This window comes from Rhinolophus hipposideros, assembly GCF_964194185.1.
Source record: "Rhinolophus hipposideros genome assembly, chromosome: 3".
Classification (NCBI taxonomy): Eukaryota; Metazoa; Chordata; class Mammalia; order Chiroptera; family Rhinolophidae; genus Rhinolophus; species Rhinolophus hipposideros.
The window spans coordinates 75178956-75205129 of record NC_138049.1 but is presented as its reverse complement, the minus strand read 5'-3'; the positions used below and the strand labels follow the sequence as shown (position 1 = coordinate 75205129).

The window sequence follows — 26174 nt, the reverse complement described above, 5'->3', positions numbered from 1 at the left end:
TGAAATACAACATCATGAAGAACAGACAGTTTTCGACACAGCCAGAAACTTTTTTTATTTTAAATTAAAGTTTATGGGGTATCAATTGTTATTGAAGTTACATAGTTTTCAGGTGTACAATTCTGTAATACATCATCTATATATTACATTGTGTGTGTTTCTTAACCTCTGTAAGCTTCAGGTAATTGTACATATCCCATGGATTAGTTGTAAAAATTAAATGAGATAAGATGCTTGGCTTTTTGTACCTTGTACTTGAAACACAGCAGGTGCCATATATACATATATATGTGTATATATATATGTATATATGTGCTATATTTATGTATATATTTATATATGTATATATGTGTATATATTTATTTTATTTTATCTCTATGATACCAAATAGAGTGTACAGATAATACATGTTACATTGTTACAAGAACTAGGAGGAAAGCTAGGCTGCCAAGGTTTCATGTTGGAGCAGGAGTAGAAATTGGGCAGGAAGAATCAGTGTGTCATTCTAGTCAGAGAGACTGGCATGAATAATGAAATATGCTAGAGATAGATACACACTATTTTGGCGACAGTAAGCTTATGTACCTATGGAAGAGAAAGAGTCCAGAAGCTATTCATCAAGGGAACACTTTTAATCCCAGTTCTTTCAAGAACTTGAGTTACCTTGGGCAGCCGAATGAGAGGGATGGATTACATCAGTGATTCTCATCTTCAGATGTACTTTAGAATTCCCTGGGGAGCTTTTAAAAATCACCAAAAGGGATTCTGATTTAGTCAATGTATCTCTCTCTCTCTCTCTCTCTCTCTCTCTCTCTCTCTCTCTCTCTCTCTCTCTCTGTCTTTCTCCCCCCCCCCCCCTCGGCTCCAATGTAGTCAAGATTATGAACTATGGAACTTGATAACCTTGTAGGACTTTTCCAAATCTCAGCCACCCTTTATAAATTGTGAAGTGCTAGTTCTTCCATAAGAATTTTTTTTTTGAATCATCATATGACCTTCCCATAAAATAAAAAAAAAAATGTTGCTTATTTATGTGGGAACACATTGACTGGAAAAAACATCCAAAATGATTCAATATATGATCCAAAATGATTCAGTTTTTGTTTTGGGGACAGAACAAAGAGTTGTATGTATCCAGGTATATTTTACAACTCCAACCCAGGAACTTTGAATTAATTTTCTGACTCACCAGCAGATGTGAATTCTGCACGGGGTAACTATAGTACTTAGAGGCCCCCAAATGAGGGAGTAATTGAGGAACAGATGAGTGCCAATGTGTGGAACAGAAACCAGAAGTTACACCTACATTGAGACAATAAGTGGGAAAGTCATTCTCAGAGTCTAGAGTATTATATAAAGGTGAGTAATTATTACTGTCCTAACACTTGGGTCATTCCAGTTGAGTTAGTGGTAAAACTCTTACAGATTGGGTCATTTCATAAAAAATGCAATCCAAAACTTCAGCCAAGCCCTTCAGTCCTCAGATTGTAGCTCCAGTTTATAATGTGTACAGACTCACCTTCTCTAACACTACTGTTCTTGGCTGATTAGCATTTATACACTGTCCTTTGAGCGTGCCATATACTTTTCCATCTCCATTATTTGTCATGTGCTGTTCTACCCCTTTAAATGCTCTCCTGTTTCTAGACATGATTTAAAACTAAGACTAAATTTTACATCCTCCTCTACTGTTCTTCTTAACTATCTAATTTTATATTTAATGTTTGAATGTTTATGTCTTTTCCTGAAGTATATTGGTTGTACATTTAAATGGAGATATGTTTCTGCATTTATAGCCTCTGTTATACTTAATACAGTGATAGTTTACAGTTACATACATAGAAGTATAGTTGTTGGATTAAGTTGTACACTGTTGGATGTTTCTGTATTTTTTTTAAATTTGTAGAACAAATTACAAGAAAAATAAACTAATAAATTATATATTTGAATGGGGAGAAAAGATATAGCCACAAGTACAGTTGAGGATAATTGAGTTTGAAGCAAGGTAATTTTTGCAGACTTCTAAATCTTGGTACATACCTTTAGTTTATTGATTTAATAAATCAAGCATTTGGAAAATGTACTCAGTCAATAGGTACTTCTTCACAAGATGGCAAGAAATTATTTACTTTGTTTTTTATGAGATTACAGCTTACTTCTCTGTTCTCAGAATTATGTTTCTTTAATTATTTTTGGTAATTTGGACATTAATTATTTGAACTCTAGAAAGGAAACCACAATATTACTACCACTAGACAATAATATACCGTACATTTTAATGAAAGATAAAAAAAAAAAATCAGTTATCCACAGAAGAAATTATAGTGTGAATTACAAACAATATAAATAACATCAACAATAATAGTGAAAAACAAAAAAAATACTTTAGGGAGAACTGACTGATAGCTAAGTAATGAGGAAAGAAAGAGCTGAAAATTTAATTGTTATAATACCCCTAAAACTCTAAATTAGGTGCTTCAGAGGGAACAATTTCTTTGGGAAACCACGAGTTAGGTTCGAGATTAAGAACCTTTGGGAAATCATGAGATAAATTAAGCATCATCATTGAAGACCTTTTCTTTTTTTATTTTATTTTATTTTATTTTTATTTTATTTTTACATCCCTCACATCGTGAACCCCCCGCCCCCCATCCACCACCACCCCGACCTCACACCGAGCCATCACATTATACACATAAAATTATAGTTGGCATTCATTAATGTCCAGCCTCTGGTGGACAATGCCATGACCAGGCATCCACAGCATCCCTGAGGTGAAGACCTTTTCTTTTTCATTGAGTCGGGGAGTTCGGATAGTGATTGGAATTACTCAAACTCAATCCAGATGTTTGGAATTGAAACCATGTCAGAAATTGTAGCCCAACTGATGAGTAAACTGTCAAATTCATTAATAGCTAGAATCTTTGCCTCTAACTTACCTGTTTGTATTTATGAAATATGATTGCATCTCAAAAAGAGTATCTTGGCAGAATAAACACTTTATGATGGATATAAGTAAATGCTTTTGTTACAGCAGTGTTTATAATATAAAACTCGGAAGCCAGCTCAATTTTTTGGTTACAAGGCACTGGTTAAAGGAATATCGTGTGGCCATAAAAAAAATCTGTTATGTATTCTTATATTTATGGCATAAAAATGTGTTTGTGATAGTTGAAAGAAATCTCAAGAGCCAGAAATGAAATGAGAAAACCAGATCCCTAAGTATGGGAATGGATACTTGAGCAATAAGACTTGTAATGTGTGGGGGATTGGTTTATTAAACAACACAGGGCCATAGAGGCAGTTCGGCCCTTGTAAGAGCCAGGTAATTGGAACTGATGTCTGTCTGTGAGGCCATGACTCTCAGTGCTTTCCCCACCGTGAAAGGAGGATTAATATTAAACTTCACATAGCTTCGATAAATGAGGAACCTTGTTTCTGCCTCAACCCTGGGTGAAGAAAACAATAAATCTCTTATAGGAAATTGAATCTCTTTCTGTTCCTTAGGTGGATTTTGTAAACTGAATTTATATTGCCTACATTGTGATTTAATCCCCAAACAAGAAATTAGCATTAAATTTGGTCCTTGAGCATTGATACCTCATTCTGTAATATCTTTCCTGTCTAGTTTCAAGCTCAAAAGCCTTCCCAATCCTCTGTAATCAATTACTTAAGTTACAAAGGAAAGACAATGCTAAGAAATGGCACTCAGAGAGCCAGTACTTTGGCTTTATCTATTGGGTTCCTTTTTCTTTTGACATGTTTCTATCTTTTACAAAGAAGTGCAGTAGTGACCAAAGTATTTGTATCAGGCTTTAGATGAAACAGTCAACTTCGATTATCCTTTAAATATATCAGCACCATAAAAAGCACCCAATTTCAAATTGTCCTACTTTGCTAGGTTTCCTATAGGAAATGTGTAGGATCAGGCAGAAGGTATAATTTGGAGAAATATTCTGTGACACGTGAGTTAGGTTTACAAAGAAATCACCGTCCATAATACCAATTTACCTTTTCTTCTTCACTCTCCCTTTCGTAGACCAATCATCTTTTCCCCAATCTCCTTAAAAAAATCCTCTCTGAAATTTTCCCTATCCCACCCCCTACCACATCCCGCCACTGTCTGACATTTTGGCACTCGTATTTGCTATTCTGCTCCCCTTTATTCCATACCTAGTATTGCCTCAGTTTCCTCATGTGGTTAATCAGGGTCTGGGAGACCTGGGACTCTCTAGTTTAGAAGAGAACACAGATCTATGCCAGTTGTACTCACCAATTTTAGAAGGATCCCTTTCATCCATGCTTGTCTTCTAACACATTGGGGGGAAAAGAAGATCGGTGTTCGTAGGATTCACATATTCGTAATATTGTAAATGGAGTTTCATTAGTACAACTGGAAAACAAGAATTCCAATACCTGTATTTCAGAATTTCAGAGTGATCTGGGATCCAGAGCCCCTTTATAGTATCAAATTCTTTGAATCTTTTTTTTTTTTTTTTTTACCTTTTGAACTTTATCAGGCTAGATTTTTTTATAGACAGAGTTCCTTCTCCCGTGTTTCCCAGAAAATAAGACCTAGCTGGACCATCAGCTCTAATGCGTCTTTTGGAGCAAAAATTAATATAATACACAATATTATATTACATTATATTATAAAGAGCAGGTCTTATATTAATTTTTGCTCCAAAAGACGCATTAGGGCTGATGGTCTGACTAGGTCTTATTTTCGGGGAAACACGGTAGTATACAACACACCCTTGTGGGAAACCTATCAATCCTGATACAAGATAGCTTGCAGCCTTTTGACTCAGGAAATTTCAGGTATGAAAGAGCCCTTAATCCTGGAAAGAAAATTGAATGAAATACATTAATTGCTCAAATCCTAATATTTTATTCATTCTCATGTATTTAGAACTAAACTTGCCTGTTTTAATGTTATCGTTACTCCAAAAAGTCTCCTCATTGTAATTTGTATATTAGTTTATTCTTTGTCTAGATATATACACTTAGCATTTCCTGGAATATGTCATTTGGACTTTGTGTTTGTTTTATGTTTGTTTGTCTTATTGTAGCTTAGCCTCCTTCAGGACGGTTGCTACCGTGTGATTATGTAGGACTGAATAAATGGAAGACCTTGATATAGAAGCACATCCATGTGGGTCAGGAGGGAGATAGCTGAGCTGGTGCTTTGTGACAGCAGAATCACAGATATCCCAGTGACAAAACAGGGCATAGAACAGTGCCTGTTATTACAGAAACTATCCCCTCCCTCAAAACAACAACAACAACAACAACAACAAGAACCCACAAAAACGTAGTCCTGAACATCAACTCGGAATCTATAAAATGAAATCCAATACTTCCCTCCTTTTCTTTTTCCTTGCGTTATCTTAGCAAATCAAAAACTAAATAATACACCATTTCTCCAACCAGTATTTCTGCAAAACAGTAATAAGTTTAGTAAGTGTGCCACCAAAAATAAGTTTTTATGCTCAAATAAGTTTCGCCAATGCTAACTTTGGCTGAAAATTCCCATGCATGACTTCTTATCACTTTTACTGGAATATGCATTGTGAAGAAAAAAATATACTATGCGATATGTCCTGAGTATATTTGATCAGGGTCCTTTTTATTCATCCTTTAACATCTCCATAAACTGGTGTGCTGAGGTCAAGGCATGGTGGAGTTAGGCTAGAGTCTCATGAAGGACCTCAGACTAATGAACCCTATGCATTTTACTTTGTAGATTCATTTGCCTCAATCACAAACCACTCAGAACATAGTATTGTACTAGATACTGTGTAAAAGTTAGTTCCCAAACTTAAGGATGTTGGTATCTAAATAAAAATTAGCTTTGATTATATATTTTATTTTTTTATTCAAATTTTCATGCCGCCACTGACTAGATATGTCACTTATATGTATGTGTAAGCCTCAGTTTCCTCATCTGTAATATGGGAGTAATAATAGCATTTAAACCTTCAAGTCAGAGAGGTCTGTCTGGTCTAGCTCTTTTTTCACTTTAGTGCTTAGTATATTCAATGTTCAGAATTTTTGCTAGGTGAAAGAAGTTATGAATGAATGCATGCAGGGATCAATAAAACTTGCAAGGAATACTGGAATAAAGTCCTATGTATAACTCTTCTTTTAAGACCTAAAGGGAAATGAAAACCTATGAAGAGTTCCATGTAGATTGGGTTTACTCAGTAAAAACAGAAGAGGTGCACTGAACTTGAACTTGAGTTTATGCCATAACCTTTCACAAATAATGTATTGTACTACAGGTTATAAAGATTATGAATCTTGATTTCACTCAGAGGATAAAAGGTTTACACATGTGTAGATTGAAGAGCATATATTTACCCTCTTTGCCCAGAGTTTGTTCTGCCATTGCTTCTTAAGTACCGCTTCTTAAGTGCCACTTCTTAAGTGCAAATTCTTTAATATAAACAGCATGGCTCACAGTGCAGATAAATCCAGTCAATACAGCACCAGTGTCATTTACATCTGGGCAGTCTTCAATCTGTAGCCCCACAGAGAATCAGATGCTTTATTTACATCCCATCAAGACTTTATAATCTAGACATTGTCGTTATTTAAAATTACTACTCAGTATATTTGTCTATGTGAACATAGACCTTGGTTTTTTTCTGTAATGTGATTGTGAGCAGCAGAGGCTATTACATAGAGGAGTCAGCTATAGATGAGTAGAGATTTTTGTTTTTCAACTTTTGAATATACTTGAGGAGAGTTGGGAAATAATATATATATATTCATTTTATAGTATTTCAGTTCCCTTTCCTTAATATGCTGATGTTATATGGCACTTCGAAATTTGATGCAGTATTGGTTATTACTTCAAAGTATACTTTACTATAAGAGATTTGTGAATTGAAATCAGATTTTTTTTTTATTGCTTTAATTACCAGGACTGTGGAGAGAAAAAAATAATTTCCAGAGTATTGTATGTGATTAATATTTCAACAATAACAGTATTGGCATTTGATTGAAATGCATTTTATCTGTACTTTCTGACTCTTACATTAGTACTGAAGTTTAATTTGGAAATAAAAGTTTGATGAAGTGGAAGCCTTAGGTTGGTAATTTAGGAATTTAGTTTCCAGGACATATCAGTCTTGGTATATATTTCATGTGTGTTTTATAATAATTGATTGATTCTCTTATAATGCTGCCCATCCTGGTCACCTCTCAGATTTGTTTTGAAGCACATGGATATGTTTTAAAAATATGAAATACATGCATGTGTGTTATTTTTACTATTTATAATATTTTCTGTATTAAAATCCAATAAAAGTAATGATTACCTGCAACATAATATGCTTAAATTAAAATCTCATGTACCTGTTTGTTTTAGTGAAAAGACTAAGTTATGGTAGAGGAAAAATATATTTTTTTTTTCATAAAGTAGGAGTATGTATCCCATCTAAAAGAGAGTATAGTTCCTCATAGCCTGGAATTGTTGTATCACGTCACATATTATATTTAAAAATCCGAGAGCGATATATGTGCCTCTGCTAGGAAAATAAAGCAATAGGAAGAGTGAATCTATCTTTCAAAGTTTATTTAATAAAAAAAAACATATGTAGAAAGATAGCCTAATTTCAAATATTTCTTCAGGAAGAAACAAAACATTTTTTCTTCACAATCACAGAAATAATAACAAACACTCTCATTTGATTGATTTTAATAGTACTGAACAAAAGCAGAAGAATTATGTGTTAAGAAATCATCCTATGGGCTAATGGCCATTTTGTTGTCATAAAAATTCTTTACTTAGCCCTTTCCACAAATAAGCTCACAGCAGGAGAAAGGACACTAGAGTAATTTGGGGATACGTAAACAGAAGGAATGGCTAGGAGCATCGTGTCATCTGACAGAGAGCTTATTTCCTGAACCCTGTGGATCTGGTTAAAACCCAACAGAGATGCCAATATGCTTCTCCTCAGTAAATGCTACCAGTCTCCACGCCACCAGGCCCACTGAGGCTTGTGTACGGTATTTTATCCAAGCAGTCCTTTGCATCACTGCCCAGTGCCTGCAATGACCTGAGTCAGTCATGCAAAGAGACTTTCTTATGCTTACACCAATATTTGCTTTCAGTTTTCATTTTCTGCTGCTCCTGACCCACGGGGTGTTACTGTGGTGGTGGTGGAGGAGGCACTTCCCTTCTTCTTAGATAAGATCTTGCATTTGTTTGAAAGCAAGGCTGAAAAATCCCCAGGCTGGATTTCTTTACAAGGTTGCTGGCATGTGTGCACCTAGGATGCCTGTCTCTTCAGGAGGGTGGGAAGAAGTGAGGTCTATTGATTTCGAAGAGGAAACAATCGAGACCCGACGAGCAGGTGCTGGTAAGCAACAGACAGTGAGTTTGGGGCTTGGGGATCCCACTTCTTTATTATTTCCAGTTGGACACAAATCTATACTTACCACTCCTTCTGTATCTATTTTTCCAGTGCACATATTCCCATTCCGTGTGTATCAGGTGTAGAGTGTTTTTGTTCCATTTTCTCAACAGAGCAAAGTTTTTAATTACCAACTTTATTTTCAGCCTTTTTCTCTGAAAAGATACTATTATAGTTGCCATATAGCCCTAAAGATTATAAGATGATTAATCATATTTACGATTTATTTTCTTGTGTAATAGGCAAGTCAACAAAGATTTAAAGTTCAGAATGTCTGTGTTCTCTGAAAACAAGGAAAAATAATAGCAAGTTGCTTAATTTACATGAGTTTTATTTATAGTCAACATATTCCATTGCTTTGCTATTTCGTACTAATACAAAGAATGAGAAATATATAACAAACTGAAGTTATTATTAGTGGAACATCAGTCCCAAAATAGGAAGTTTGTGTCACTTTTTTCAAAATAGTGATTCCTGGGTTTTTGTGAAAGAGCTGAAACCTTTCCACAAACACAGGCCTTAACCTGGGCCACAACTCCTCAAGGTCAAATGGTATATATGAAGCAAGCTCCAAATTGCAATAGATGTTAGGTTTTACGTGTCCTCTCTCCCACGGGAAATCAGTCTGCCAGACTTTGAAGTGGCTGTGGAATCACAGCTGAGTGGGAGGCTGTGAAATATGTAACCCCAAGGAGGGATACATGTGGCTCAAAATGGACAGAGTGCTACAATGTTTTAAGTAAATAAATATTGTAATTATAAATTTCTGAATTAACAGATGAAAATAGAAGGATTTTTTCCCTACTTTTATGTGGACAGTGACCTCAGTGAATGACACTTGTTACTATGCTATGCATGGGGTCTCCAGTATATGGTATCCAGAACTGAGTGAAACAGTATTACAAAATGAGTTGAACATTAGCCCCTTCTAATATTGATTCTCTGTTTTGATTCTTTAATTATGAAATCTATGTATACCATTTTGGAGCTCTTACTTGGCCTATCAACTACCTTCTGTTTGAAATACAATTTGTTACCATTTGACAATATGTTCTCATGTGGAGGCACTTGAGGGAGCTTGAGATAATTATACCAAATTAATATAAATTCTTGAGATGGAAGGAGGGATAGATATTAGTTTAATGGCATTCACAATGATTTTATAATTTGAAATAAGCCCATTCCAGGTGATAAATGAGAAAAAAGAAATAGGAGAAAAAAATATACAGAAAGAACATATCTCTAAACTCAAGCACAATATTAGCCCCATACAGCGTACTGAAATATTTTAATTCCATTGGCTTAGCCTACATAGGCTTATAAGATCTATAGATTTTTAAATTTCAGTTAAATAAAATTATATGATACCAGTTTCAAATAGGGGAAATGGGTAAATTGGCCGTTGTATGTTTTAACTCTCCTTTCATCATGTCTCTTTCGTATACTTGCTGGGCCAGCTGTTCTATCTCTAGACAATGACATTTGTATGTCATCTTTGTGAGAGTTTCATAGTAAAAGAAACAAATTCAGCAAGCCCCATAAGGTGGCCTGGAGAATCCTCACTGGCTCCAAATGTGCAAAATTGAGGCAGAAAATTGTAGGTCCCTCCTGCATCACCATAGTTTTCCACACCAAGTGACTAGCACTTTAACAAAACCTGGCACGACTTTGAGGTCATCCACCAAAGTAATGGCAGTAGCTCCTACTCACCGTGGTGTAGGGAAAAGCGCATGTAAGGGCTTTCAAGTCAAAGCCAAGTCCCAATCCCAACTCTGCTACTTACAAACCATGTGACCTTGAGCAAGTTAATTAGCTTCATCTATAATATGAAGCTATATATTATGAATAATATGAAGCCTTGAGCCTCATCTATAATATGGCATAAGTAACACTGATTTTGTGATATGCTTGTGAGAAACAAATAAATTAAATAAAATGAACACAGTGCAATGTTTGGCACGTAACAGTGATTTGATTAATGTTTATTTCCCTCTCTCTTTCCCAGCCACAATTTGGCCAATGTTGACTCAAGCCAGTTTAAAGCGTACTTGGAAGTTGGGGGAAAAGAAAAAATAGAGACTGAAAACATGTCTTTTTAAGAGGTGAAAAATGTTCACATTATTCAATTTGTTTGAGGCTGATATTTTGTAGTTGATTTGGTGATGATGAGAAGATCCATATTTCAACATTTCTTTTTCCTTATCAGGTCATTGTTTTTTAAAAGTATATATGATTTAAGTATACACAGCGCATTTTGTTCAAATAAATGAATGATGGTTCTTTATTCTCCCTTTGTTACATTTGATCATTTCATTTCAAAACAAACCAAAAGCCTTCTGTCTCTACTTTTTGATAACATCCCCTAGTGGATTAGGGAAGTATCGTTGGTCATTGTTGTTTCTGGAAACTGAATTATATACCATGATCAAAATGAACTTGGGGGTGTGACGTAATTCAAATCAACTAATGTTGTTATTGTTGCTGTTCTTCTGTAATACATGATATGGGGTAAATAAAATGTGACTTAATGAGAGTATGATGATTCTATGTCTCACTGAAAGAAATTTATTCGATTATGCCGTGTGACTACGGCATCTTTTAAAGACCTGCATCTTTTAAAATATTGGAAATATGACCTACATCTTTTAAAATATTGGAAATATGAGCCTCCCCACCAACTAACTCCCTGGCCAAACCTATTTGGGATTGTCCTTTTGCCCCCTGGAGATGAGCCACTATTAGCACTAGGCTGGCCATTCCAGAACAGCCTGAAGGAGCACTTTTGTCCTTGTCCCCAACAGTCACTGCTGTGCTCCTGGTTTGTGCTTCCTTGTGCCAGTGGCTGTCAGAGGGCTGAGTAACATCTCTCAGATGCGGAAACTGCAGAAGAAATGATCTGTTACACAGGACTTGGCAGGACCCTTGCCGGTAATTGATAATGGGACCAACTCATTGCAGGTGAGTTTTCTGGTCCACAAGCCAGCAGGGGTCTGCTTGATTTTGTCATCGTAGCCCATGGATATATATCTCAGTGCAGTGTCGCTGGGGGGATAATAGGAGGAGCTCTTCACGCATCTGTCTGAGTCTTTTCTGCTGTGCTAGCTTTAAGGGACCGCAGGGTTTCTTTCGCATCTCTGCCTACAGGGAGGTAGCATCTTCTGAGCATTGTTGCAGGAAATGGTTAATTGTGGACCTCCCAGAGCTTTGGTGTTTGCTACAGTGGGAACCACTTTAGTATAGCTCACAGCCCTATAGAGTAATGCGGTAATCAATGAGAATCTGTACACTGCAGAGATCTGTTTTGATGACAGCAGCACTTATGGCCTTGTTTAGTGTCACTGTTGTGTAATGTTGGGCACTGCAGGCTCTTTTTGGTTTTGACTTAGAATGCAAGGACCACAGGGAATTTTATTTAAAATTGCGTTTGCGTTCTGGTGGATGTTTTTGTGTTGTGGATTTGCTGCCATCACTAGCTAGAATTGAGTGATTTGATGCCAGGAGCATTTCTTTACCCACTCCGATGCTGCTGTTATGTTGCTGGGTTTCTGCAGTTTCTACTACTTCATACGCTGCACTCAGGACCAGGTAAACTAAGCTATAATATTAACCTTACGCATAAATGTGAAATTAATGGAATATATTGTTTAATTATCCGAAGAGTAAAATATTAAAAGGCTTTATGTGGGTCCTATCAGTATAGAATAAGGAATACTGTATTTTGAACATGGAAATTACACAAGTATATTATTTTAGAATACAATGGTGATCATCTTGTTGCATTATATGAAGTTATTTTCATGATTTAAATGAATAGCTGAAGTGTACATTAAATTGTCTACAATTTAGTATTTAACTATTAACTTGATACATGTGTATTATGCAGTTCATTTAGAATGTATTTTCCTTTTCCGATTGACCAAAGATAGCTGTGTTTTCCATGTATACCGAATTTCACTAAAATTAGAAGGCTTCAGAGCTTAGTCTTCTGAAAAATAGATATCATGTTACAGATAGACTGTTATTTTGAAGTGTTTAGACAAAGGCTGCCAAGGCCTGGTTTGTCAGAGTCCACTACCCTGGTGTTAGAGCACATTGTGGGAATGTCTGCGCTTTGGTGTGATGCTAAACTGTAAACTAAAGGGAAAACTGTCCAGGTATGGGGAGACAGAGCCCCGACAGAAAGGAGGAGAGGGAAATGCAGTCTTTTGGGTCAGAGGTTTGTGTGTGTGACCTTGGGCAACAAAGTCACTGACCCCTTCTGGCCCTTGTTTCCATTCTGCCAGTTTGAAAAAAGATTCTGTTATTCTCTGTGGGAATGGCGTAACATTTTTCAGGTGTTCAAGATCATCTGATGATTTCTGTGTAGAAAAATGGCACTCCTAATAAATTCCTAAAGGTATACAGTTTTCTTAAGAAAGGGGAGCAATGGTATTTTTTTTTCTTTCCTTTGCAGTGTTTTCACAGCTGAGGCTTTTTTTCTGGAAGGGAGATTGTGGCTCTTTTAAATTAAACTGGAAATTCTTTGGCTCTATTGTAACTATTTTGCCAAATAGGCACTGAGCAAGTTGGAAATGTCCTGAGGGCACCTGCTGTCAGATTGTACTCCTTGGGAGGGAAAAGAGGCACCGTGAATTATGCTGCAGCCCGTTAAGGTCCTGCATGCAGAGACTCTGGGGCTCTCTGAAAGGCTGCCAAGGACACGAGCTCTGTTCACTGCTCCCTCACTCCCTCTCAGGTACAGCCTGTACTGCTCCGGGCAGCTGGGGAACACTCTGCCTGCTCTTCTCAGCAAATGACTTTCAAGAGGTCCACTTTCTGCAGAGGGCAAGCTGAAAATCCAAAAACAGTTGAGAGGCAACTGGAAAAGGAGCAGCCAGCCACCTCCCTACATATACACACTTGCAAAAGTCTGAATCAGATTGCTGCCTATCAAATGCTACTTAACATTCATGAGTATAGACTAATTAAATATGTTCTTTTGGGAGAACAGAAAGATGTTATTGTAAATTGAGCCATGTGCTTGCAGAGTGGCTAATAATTGCTAGTTGATAAAGAGCACCAATCTCGTGCTCCTGGTCATACTTATCGGATCTCTGCCATGATGGACACCCACCACTCTGAGGCACTGATGATTCATGGTCCGCCGCGTAAATGCACATAGAGATGAAAGAGAAACAGTCAGATCGATTTCTCTATCTCTCTCTGAGAAGCCAATCTGTATGATCATTAGCCTCTATACATAATATGTATGATGGCAATAACTTTATTAGTAAAGTGATTCTCCATCGTACAAAAGATTGCTCAGGTCTCTTCCAACTTTCTGAAGTGACGTGGTGCTGTTCGTGATTAGGGCATGATTGGAAAGCTCTTCAGGAGAAGGCGATGTTTTCCTTTTGAAGTATTGCCTTGAATGTTCCTGAGGAGAGTTGTGTTGAAGAAACGAGGGAAGTCATTTGGAAAACACAGACAAAATTTGTCTCTGTGAATAGCAAGTATATATTCTTCCCTATACTTCTCCAGGTAATCCACAGACACTTTTAATAAATAAAATAAATACTTTCTGTTCTTAATATTCTAAAGCCAGGGACATTAGGAAGAAGCATGTCAAATTATAAAGCAGAGACATCAATGAAAGAGTAATTATCTTATAATAATATCAATAATTGAGAAGATTTTCACAAGACTTATGTTCATGTCTGTAAATTGTAGGCTAGTGAAATGGGTTTAGATTCAGATAGCATGCCTTTTATTAGGCCATCTTTTATTTTTTAAGAAGGTAATTGTTATAATCATGAGTTGGCCAATTCGTTGCAGAGATATAACCAGAATTTTTGAATGCCTAGTTAATTTAAATCTGCTGTTTCAAAGAAGGTTTTAGATGAGTTGTATGAGTTTTAAATACCTAGGAGATACATTCTTATTCTGATAAACTGTAAATATGGAACAAATTTCAAAGGTAACTTCAGAAAGGGGGGCATATTGAATATAACCAATAGTTCTAACAAACGTTTTCAATTGTATAACGTCCATCAGATATTTTAGACTTATTAATAGCTTTTAAATTGTTTTTGGTAACAAGAAGCTAGTAGTCTTGCAATGTTCTGTTTTTTTTTCCTCTGGAGAATGCTTAGCCCTTGAAGCTCGACAGGTCAAAATTGGAACAATTTTTTTTATCCACTTGGTGTTTTACTTTTATTTCAAGATTATGTCTGCTAGTAATTTATTTAGATTATGTAAAGTCTGTTATTATTTTTTTCTGTATTTTCCTTTTTAGCAAATGTCTTTGAAATTGTTTTAGGCACTCATCAGGGAAGAAATATTAGCCCATCTGTATGCAGTAATTTCTCTTGCCTATTGATATTAAAGACTATTTAAAAATATGATTAATTAGAGTCTTGATAGCTTACAAAACTGCTTGTGTGAATTCTCTCTACCTCTGTATGTAATCACAAAGCTCATTTTCTCTGAGTATGGTTTCTTGATTTCCTAAGTGTCTAGCTTAAATTAGGGTCTTAATGAAAGCACACTGCTGAGGCTGAGGGACCTGCAAGAGAGGAAAATTCTGGGAGGTAAAGGTAAAGCACCAAGGTAACGGCCCAGTCTGAGTCTCTCCTTCATCCAGACTCTTGAACCATTTGTTTTTAATTTGGAGAAAGATCATGGGCCCTTTGGAGAAATAAAGGAAACAATGGATTCTGCACAGAAAAACTCTTATGCACACAAAATTCTATCTGCAATTTTAAAGAGTATATGGATCACCTAAACCTATGGTCCATACAAAAGGGGTCACATAACTCAGTTCATAATGTTGACTTAAAGATCACAAAAACAAAGTACTTGACATTCAGTGGTAGACAAAGTCTTGCCTACAGGAAGGTACGTTTTCTTCTATGGTTAATGAATAAACCCAAGACCCAGCTTGAAGTGCTCTTGCTTAAACAAAAGAAAAGAAAACAAAACAAAACAAAACAACTTACCATTTGATATTTTCATGGGCTATATTTTATTCCACATCATAGTGAAAACGTCACCCCAGGATTAACTTTCCAAAAGATAAATAAATGATTAAATACACCAACATAAGTAAAGGGGTTAGGAATGACTAAAAATTTGAATATAACCTAGAGGGCTTTCATTTAGATGAATAAGGGACTTCACTTTATATGGACCGACATTATTTCATCTGTACCTGAAGGGTAGCTAGGTCTGTTTCTGTTCAGAATGGCTTGACAGACTAGGCTTTTTCTGACAATAGGCTTCTTTGACAAATACGCATATGTTCTGATTCCCTGACTTTAGTTAGATGCTAGTGTTGTTATAGATCAGACATTTAGTTATAGAGATCACTATGTAAAGTTTGTTTTAAAAAAATAAAGTTTGTTTTAGTCTACAAGATTTATACTGTCATCAGAGCTATTCAATGAAGACATAAAAGTGATGGAAAAGTTGAGCACAAAATAAGAACCTCTGCCCCCCATATATCTATTCAATCTGAAAGACACTTTAGAGTACATATTCGTAAGATACCCATGGTTTATGATGAGAAGAAGGATCTGTCTTTGGGGTTTTTGCTTGAAGTTGTCCCTTTTGAGTTTGCTATACAGAATCTTTGAATATACTGTCTTTAGTCTCCACATTTTCCCTGGCTGGTTTTACAAAGCTGAATTGCAGTAGGTACAGTTTTGATGCCTATGAACTAACTACATACATGGATGTTTGATCTAAAATATGATGCAATGATAATTACATTGAACAAAGGTTGTAGTGGGCCCAAAGATCTGGGTGTGTCATGTGCGTGTGTGTGTGTGAGTGTATGACTGTGTGTTTGTGTGTGTGTGTTTTTTGTCATCAAAACTATAAGCGTGTCATTTTGGAAAGCGAATAGGATTATAGAAATTCTTGACAGTAAGTGAAATTATAAAGGCTAGCAAGGTACGTTCGTTCAATGTTTTTATCCATTTCAACAGTAAAAAAATGCAAAATAGCCAGGCTAGCGTAATAATAGAGTTTCTCATCTGAAAAAGAATATTTAGCCATTAGAACACAGTGGCAACAATTATTTTAATCCAAGTTCTTTAAAAATATATTTCAAACATGAATAATACGCATTTTATACCTAAAAGTAAATGCTACTTATAATTTTACCACCTAGAAAATGAGATTAAGTTTAGGAGATACTATTGACTAACTTTTTCATTTCAAAATGAAGATAAGCCTTTAATTTGATTTAAAGTATAATATATATATATATATATGTCTTTATATTTTGGAAAAGAATAGGGTAAACTATATTTTTTTCTTAATATTGGAACTATTATAATCACTAATAATTTCATATTTCTTATGAGTTCGTCCATTTCTCTGTATCATTCTTTGTTGTGGTCAGTTCGGCATATTGGCTAAAATTTGGGTTGGTTTATATGGAAATCAGGTGCAGTATATCGATCTTATATTGTTAAGATTATTGGAATTATTATATCAATCTTAAATGTGTTTATATTTATAGGGGGAAGTTACTTAAAGATATTAATGTCTTTGTGAATGATATCACTGTATCTTAATTAGGAAAGGTTGGTGATGGATTTATAAAATTTGAATTAGAGAGTATATAAAAATATTATTTTAATATACTGGAATAACATGGAATTTAATATTTTTCACAAACTGTTCAAGGAATAATTTCAAATTTCTTACTGTCACTGAAAATTTTAGATATCAGTGCAAACAATGTTGAATTTCAGTTCTTGCACCAAATATCTGTTGATTTCACAATTTAATTCAGTTACATAAACCCCTAGAAAAGATAGTTTTGTTCCCTTTGATTTACTCTTAAGAAATACTAATTTTGGTTAAGAAGACAATTCAGCTACTCTTTGTGTTGGGCGTTATACAGTCCCCATTTTGGGTACTACATTCAAAAAATTTCAAAAAATAGAACATTCAAAGGAAGAAAGTGAGAATATTTATAGTGTATGTAATCCTTACTTTAATACACCATAAATCTAAAGTAATATTTGATAAACCGTTACTGTAACAATTATATGTTTCTGTATTTTGTTGCATTAATGAGTGGTGATTTAATTTTAGAATTATAAAAGTTAGCTTCAAATCCTTCATTCTGGATAACTGAGTTTTCCAATATGCTAAATATTTCCCAGCTATCTTACTGTTATTGATGCTATTTGTTTACATTATTTTGATTAAAATCTTTCTCATCAGAATTATACATTACTCTATTTTTGTTTGTTTATTTGTTTCAAACCAGGAAGGCTGAAAAGGGGATTTCATCCAGCTAAGTTTATGTTCCATAAAGTAATTTATTTTTAGAAAATGTATAACAATTGAAAGGAGAACTTTAAAATGAGGTTAACAGCACAATCTTATAGCATCATCCATAGGTACTGTCAGTAAGATTGAAATTTTTGATCTCCATCATTTTTAAAATTTTTATTGAATTTACTGAGGTGACATGGGTTAGTAAAATTGTATAGGTTTCAGGTGTACAACTCTATAATACATCATCTATATATGTTCACCACCCAAAGTCAATTCGCCTTCCATCACCATATATGTGACCCCCTTTACAATCTTCTGCCATCCCCTTCTCCCCTTTACGCTCTGGTAACCACTAAACTATTGTGTGTGTCTATGGATTTTGTTTATTTGTTTGTCTTGTTCATTTGTTGCTTTCAATTTTATATTCAGTGTTCCTAGACATAAAGTAATTTCTAAGTCGTTGCCTAATGACTATTGTTTTAGCATCAGTTATTATGTTGCCTGTTAGCCCATTCATAGAGCTACTCACAGTATCAGTGTTGAGGGGAGGTAGATCCTTAACTTGTTTGTTTGATTTGTTTTTTTGTTTTGTTTCGTTTTAATTTCCCTGTGCCCTTCTTGTGAATTCTTATTGCTGCCAATGTGCTTGTCTGTACTTGCCCTTTTTCTGTTTAGCAAGGTTCATCTTCACTAGCCCTGTAGGGTTGAATAACAGAGAAACTCATGATTGTGACTGTAAAATTCGTAGTGAAGGTCCACTGGGAAGGACGAAAGTCTATGAGCTCGGATTTGTGATACTCATTTTTGCTAGATGGGAAGCCTTTTTCACTTTCTTCCCATTCTTTGGCAAGATTCCGAAATAGACTAAGATAATTTGCTGTTAGCCGAATTCTGCTGTTTAAGCTATAGATAAGCTAACACCTGTATATCAATTGCATTTTTAAGTTATTATTATTTTTTGCATCAAAGATATTTTGAGATGGATGGATGGATGGAAAAAAATCTATATTTTACTGAAAACAATTACAATAAATATATTACATTTTGTGCATATTCATTTAATTTTATTTTAACTTCCACTTTAATCTACCTTAATATCAAAAATAACTTAAGGTCGGTACCACATGTAAAATATAACCATTTGAAATAAGTTAAAAATGTGCAGAAAAGACTGGTACGGAAGAATAGAGTAGAAAATTGGTTGCAGATTTAACCATAAACATTCCAACACACTTGCTTTGAGAAAAGTCATGTCAGTTACAAAATTTACAGCTTCCATAACATAAAAATAAACTGCTTGTTTAAGTCCACACAAATTTTTCCTGGTACTGATGCCAGAGAGAAATTTCTTCTGTGTAGTTTCAGAGAGAAGAAAGTCAGCAGCAGTAGCGTGATCCCCATAATCTGAGTCGCATCATCACCATGATCCATGTAGTGATATGTGGAAGAACAATGTATAACAGGGAGCTGTAGGATCGGTAAGAGGAAAAGGACTATATGAAAATATAGTGTAGTGCAAGTGCATGGTTTCTAATGGTCTGGATTAATTCAGAGTTAGAGTATCTAAATTGGTTTATTGCATAGCCCTCACAAAGACTTCTGTAGATGACATTGCCTTAAGTTAAACATTTCAAAAATATTGAAGAACATTGCATTCAAAAATATGTAGTCCCTGAAGTGTGCCTGAGGGAGTTCAGTACAACTAAGTAATTGTGGAGTCCCTGATTTAATCAGACAGGTACAGGGGGCATAGCATCTCCCTGCTTGCTGAGTACAAGGCCATCCTGATCTTCTCTGGAGAGCACCCAGGACCAACCCAAGAAAGCATGCTGAACACTTTAGATCTAGGCCTGTGAGACTTCCTGATTTTTTAAAATAACAGTTTTTGCCAAGAAACATTAAGATGAAGATATTTTGAAATTATTATAATGGAAACATAATTTTAGACTAATTTATGCCTGACTTAACGATTGAGGAACTCTGGAAGAGAATGCCACTTTTGAGTCATTAGGTTAATCTTTGACCACCCTAAACTTAGTTTGCTTTATCGTACGAAGTATATGTGCTATCTATATGTATGCATTTGTGAATATTACTTTTCCCCCTCCATTTCCTTTTGTGCTTTTTCTTCCTTGAATTATCTTCCATCATATGGAGTTGGAGCCCAGTTGAAAAGACATGCTTTTATGCAGCTTGACCACTTTTGCACTGCGGCAGAGATTTAGACCAGTGACCTTGCAGTGTTCTGCAACCTACTTTCTGATGGCTCCACTTTTAAAGGTTTATGAATATGGATACTTATCATGTTTCTCTAGAAGAATGTTGAGACATACAATGTTCTCTTAATTTCTATCCACAGTGATTTCCCAATGCCAGTCAAGGAATTTCCAACCTAAAAGGAAAGAAGGCCTTTAATATGTCTGTAAACTATTTGTTTGCAAAGTCTAAATAGAAACAAAGACAAAAAAATAAAATAAAACAAGAAAGAAAGGAAAAATAACAACATATAGAGTTATTTGCTTTGATGGAGCTCTGGTTTTAAAACATCTCTTACTATTACCCAAAAATGTTTGTTAGAATAAATTTTCTACTACTTTAAAGCTAAATTTATATATTTCTAAATTATAAGCAGTATCGATCCATCCTAAGTACCTCCATTTTGTTCTGTATACCTTTAAATTCATCTTTATTGCCATTTGACTATTATTGTTGTTACATATGTCATTAAAACCATGATAGTGTATTGATCTCCATATTTTTCATTTCCATGTCTTTGGATGTGGAGGAAGGTAGGAATTGATTTACCATTCAGATTTATTATTGCAAATTAATATTGTTTTACTAGCGTTGCCTGGGTGTGAGGTCTGAATAAAGACTAGTGTTTTCCTTTTTCAAAGATATTTACATCTAGAGTGCTTTCTTATATTATCTGCTGTGAACTTGCCCAGCACTACAATTTCTTAAACCTGTGGTTAACATCCAGTCCCCAAACAATGAAAACAAATAAACCCCAATTTTTTCCACAGGGTTTCCTGGCTGGTTATTCCGAGGCTTTGCACGTGACAACCTGTTCTCCCACGTGAATGGAATACTCAGTGTCAATGTGGAAGCCTGGTCAGTTGGAAAGTTGCAGTAAAATACCTCCTCTGTGCAGCACTTCCCAAATTCTTATTTATGAAGAGTCATTGTGTTGGAAGAAAGAAAAACATTTCCCTAAGATTGTTAATTTTGTGATTTGCTATTCAGGGTATTTTAGTATTCTGTATTTAGATTCTGGGGAAGAAATTTAGTCAGTCATTAGGCCTCAAACCATATTTACGCATCAAATTTATTCCTCTTTAAACTATTATATGTGGAAATCTTTTTGCCCTATCTATGATCTTAGACTTTACTTCAGATATATTTTTATTGCCATTTAATACAGGTAAATACAGTCTGGTCTAGATTTCCTGAAAACTGTGAATATACCCTTATTTTATTATTCTAAGGCACAAAGGTGTGTGTGTGTGTGTGTGTGTGTGTGTTTTGTTGTTCAGAACTTTCAAAACCTTTCATTTATCAACTTCTGAGGCCTGTAGCATCGGGTCAGAGCAGAGGTCAAGAATAAAGATGTAATTGAGCCTCGTGGTGTTTTGAGAGTTTTCCAAACCATAAAGCTTCATACAGTCTCAAACATCTAAATTATGTAACTTTCAAAATGGGAAAAATTAAACTGATGACTGTTTACCATCTCAAATAGCTTTATATGTTGTTTAGCCTATTTAACGTAAATCTACAAAATTTTCTGGTCCCATTACCCAGGATGACTCTATTACATACTTAAACTTATAGTTGTTTTCTTAAGATGATCAATCTTGTTCTTATTTAGATTATTTTGTTAAGAATATGAACTGGAAAAAAAATCTTAAGAAGTTAGGACATTTATAACATTAGAATATCAATAGTAAGATGTATTCCATAGCTAATATGTATACCAGATAAATTTTAAGGAATAAGAGAAGTTGATTTCAAGGAAACATTTTTAGGATGTCTTCAATCGTTAGAAAAAAATATACAAAGGAATAAAATGCCAACTTGTTTCATGATTTAGAGAAATTCAGTCTCAAATATTTAGTTTATACACTAGATGTATTTTGTTCTGCATAAAAATATCATATAAAGAAAAAAAATGACAAAAGTGCTTATTTTTAGATTAAGGATACATTATACCAGCTGACCAAATTAATTACTTTATGGTCCAGATATTTTTGGTTAGGAATTGATCTCTATATATTTTAATATACAAATTGCTTGACTATAAAAGTACCGATTCTTAATCCCTTATGCTCCCATTGGCTTTGCAGAAATTAACAGGAAGATTTATGTTACTTTTTCTATGTTTAATGGCTCTTTTTCTCATCCTTTAACCATTAGAATTAAAGAAATATCCATTCATTCTGAGCACTTGAGCATCTGGTTTATACCAGGCCAATTAATAATTTTTATAAACAAAGTGACTTTAAATTTTTCTAAGATCATTTCAAGGAATATTTTACAAACATTACTTATTTTTACCTGTATTAGTTATGATAGCTTTTCAACTATAAATTGTATCTAACACAATGATTTCATATTTCTAATCTCAATTATGTAATTATACAACAAAATCTATTTCTAAAGTCTTTCATAATTTACAAAGTTGGCATATCTCATTTAATCCTCATGAGATGTGTGAGAAAGTAGCATTATCCATATTTTATAGAGGATGATAGGTTTATAGAAATGAAGGGCTGTTATCAAGATAATGCACTTAATACAGCAGAGTTGGGAGTAGACCTACAAGTCTCCAACTTCTAGCACAATGCTGTTTTTAGCACAATAACTGTTTTTATGGTGTATAAAAATCCACTTAATTATAAATATCAGGTAAAATATAGTGAAGCTAGTAGAGAAAATATAGTGCCATTCTCTGATTATTCAAGGTTTCAAATAAGTAAACTGTGGGGTACAGAAAAGTATCTTTTCTTAGTTTTTACATAGCACTAGAATTAAGAGAAATGCTTATCAGTATTATTATTGGAAATACTTTTTAGTATTCATTTTTGTACTCTAATGACAGCTCAGATGTCTGTGGTGCTTTATAGTTTATGAAGCAATTTCACGTGCATTATCTCATCCTCCCCCTGAAAGAATGCTATAGGAGTTTTTATCTCCGAAGTTGAGGGCTTACATGCGTGACTGAGTTCAGAGTTCAGCCAGAAATGTTGATTCTGAGTTCCATGTAGCTCCTTTGTAGATTTGTGTGCTGGTAGGGTTTACATTCCAAAAAAGCTCTCGACTTCACCAGACAACATATATAACACAGAAAGTACCACCTCTGCCCAATATGTTAATGAAATTCTCCTCTTGTAGATCAGCTACTTAGCCACCTTTCCTGTGCTGCAAAATGATAAAACACAGGAATGGCATCACAAGCCCTCAAGCAAATATTGAATCTCTCTCTAGAGGTAGTTCAACTCTGGAGGTTCTATTGAGTATAAATAATTTCTGAAAATAAACATCTTTGATACCTCATTAACTTTATAAATAATAGTTGATGCGTTTACTTGAACCTTCAGATTTATATACCAAAGAGGGAGAGAGAGTGTGTGATATTGTTGATTCTATGACAGAAGCAGAGCACATTATGATCAAAGGGGAGTTTTGAAAGTGAAATGTCTAACATGCGTTTAGAGAACTGCCACTCTAACGAACACCTAAGGGCTGGGGATAACATAATTCTTCCAAGGAATGACACTCTATCTGTGTTGTATCCTGGGCCCAAACCAGGAAATTGGAACTTAAGTCACTTAGAATTACTGAAGAGGTTCTTGCTGAAGACCCATGCCTTGGAGATGCCTCTAGTCATGTCTCAGACCTGGCACTCAAGGGACACAAATCTCTGTTACTTAATTATGGAGCATTTACCATCAAATTGTGGAGTGAACATTGTTGTGGATTTTGAACGAAATCAAAACGTATTTGAGCACCAATATTTTTACTATACTAAGAACTTATACTGACATTTGTAGTTTTGCATTGGTACACATAGGCTTTAATTTAGCTTTAACTTTAGGCTTTAATTTTAATTTAGGCTTTAACTTTTCACAGATTATATGGTTAAGGATTTAATGTAACAAGTATATCTTCCCATTTTATTTTAATGCCTAGCAAGTAAGTCCTATTAAATAATATTGCTTCTTATCTCTGACTGCTGGTTTAGTTTAGGTGAAATTACACCTTCTAGGACTTTGCTGCATAGCAAATTATTGCTGACTTATTTCAAAGTTAGCTCCACTACTATATATAATTTAGGGTGGGAGTGGACACACACTTTCCTTTTGTAGACATAAAATTATCAGGAATAGACTTATAAAATACGAGGAAGTTATTTCAAAATGGTATTTTCATTATATTTATCAGAAGTTAAGATTTTTATCTTAGTTCTTAGATTTTGGATTTCAAGTACTGTCTATGAAAAGAATGTCCTTGTAAAATATTAAAGTGAGTTAAAATATATAAATGCTTTTATCATATTAGAACCAAAGCAATATTTAACTCGTGAGCTGAGCATGGTGCTCAGCGTTAAAAATACCCTACCTTGTCTCAAATTAAAATCCCATTCTTAGAATTGAGTCGGTTTTTGTGTATGTGCTGCATATAGACATTCAATAAATATATTTTCCCAGTGTTTTAATTTGTCTGCATACTGTGCTGTAATAAAGTAGATTAGGATTTATTTAATTTTATTTAGTACCAACACACATCCTGCTGTAGAGGATACACAAAAATAAAAGAGGAAAACACTTTAGTGGTATAGGGAATCTCTGTGAAGGATGATTCATCTGAATTTTGGTCTGTGAGTTTTATAATCTTTTTGAATAGCAACAATCTATTATATATATTTATATATTTAATTTATATATATATATATATAATTTATATATATAATTTAATTTATATATATATTTAATTTTTTGAGATGAATATATATTTGGAATTGGGCAGAGTTGTCAGTCAATCTTGTAATTAGTTTGAGTCCCATCTTTTCTCACCATTCATTATAGTGCTATTAAAAATATGCTGTCTTTCACCTCAAGATAAAGAAGTCCACATTTTCTAATACTTCAAAGCTTTGGTGTAGATAACCTTTCCTATACTACCTGCACATTAGATTAACATTCCACTTGGTCAAGTGTAACTGCCATGCAAATTGTTAAATATGGAATGTATGAAATTAGAGTTACTATTTTCTCCATATAAATGTCATATACTCGTACATACTCTATTCTGCATCTGTGTTGTTTAAGATGTATTTTTTGTTCAGTTGCCTTTGGTCTTATTAGAATCCATTGTGCTTTGACATCAGACATAAGATACAGAATTTTAAATCATAGAGATGCATGTTTCTGTCTTGTTATATACTCTAATCATAATGACCTGGTGTTTAGTTTAGGTGAAAAAGCTAGTGTTCTTTACAGAAGGCTCATGTCATTTGACTGACTTTCATTTGTACAATGAAAGTTGTGTGATTTTATATTAAGTTTAACCTATTTTTTTCACAAGGGATAGGATAAAAGTCTGTTTTTAAATTCTTCACAAAAAATGCTTAAAATTATAACACTTCATTGAACTTGGCTCTTTATGCACTTGAGCCATTTCAGTAGACTCAAGCATCTAATATATTCCCTGGATCTAAGTTAGAGATAACAGTAAATTTATTCCTTTATAGTTATAGTGAACATTAGAACCAAATGCTTTTATATTAATTCCATAAGCAAATACCATTAATTTATCATTTTGTAGGTAGGCCACTTGAAATCAATATCTTTAATCACCTACTAGAAAAATAATCAATGAAAATGTTTTATATTAATGAAATACTAGAGTCTGAATATTTAGGAGGAAGTTTGTTTAGTGTTGCTTATTCAATTAATAATAGAGAGATGTGACTAATTGAGACAAATTAGAGTACTTAAAAAGTCAATAATATCTTTAAGATTTAGTAATTACATGGAAAGAAGAAAAATTGTTTAAAAGTACATATTTAGAATTTGTTTTTGTAAGTGTTTTAGCAAAAAATGTTACATTTTAATGAGTGATAATGAAATTAGTGATAAGAAAACTTTTAGAAACTGTTTAGAATGTGAAGGAAGTGTAATTGTATACAAAAATACTGAATGCATTTTTACATTTACATTCATTAGCAATTTTAGTAGATACCTACAATACTATGTCCAAAATTGGGGAAAAATTTTTTTGAAGCTTCAGAATCGATAGCATCCATATGGCCATTGTCAGGATAATGTAAGAATTAGTGCTGGCGGTACATGAGAATGTGCATATATATTTCCCATCTCCATTCAAGACCATTAGACTACAAAGCTTAGACATGATAGAATAACATTGCCTGAAAGCAGTGTTTTCACAGTAAGGTGTGCTTGGTATCATCACCAA

At 34.3% G+C, this 26174-nt stretch overlaps 1 protein-coding gene across 50 annotated transcripts in view; it reads left to right on the top strand.

The window, feature by feature from the left end:
• RIMS1 (regulating synaptic membrane exocytosis 1) overlaps window positions 1–26174 on the top strand; it is a gene marked incomplete at its 5' end in the record, with an annotated part of 450322 nt that overhangs the window by 269052 nt on the left and 155096 nt on the right. For 26 of the 50 annotated variants that reach the window (XM_081034457.1, XM_081034443.1, XM_081034455.1 and 23 more), the window contains one exon: window positions 8270–8369. The exons of 23 other annotated variants lie outside the window; for them this stretch is intronic. In XM_081034457.1, coding sequence (XP_080890583.1) covers window positions 8270–8369 — 100 coding nt within the window. Of the gene's footprint in view, window positions 1–8269; window positions 8370–11469; window positions 12009–26174 lie in introns of those variants that run through there. One more of the 50 variants, XM_081034453.1, reaches the window with a different exon arrangement.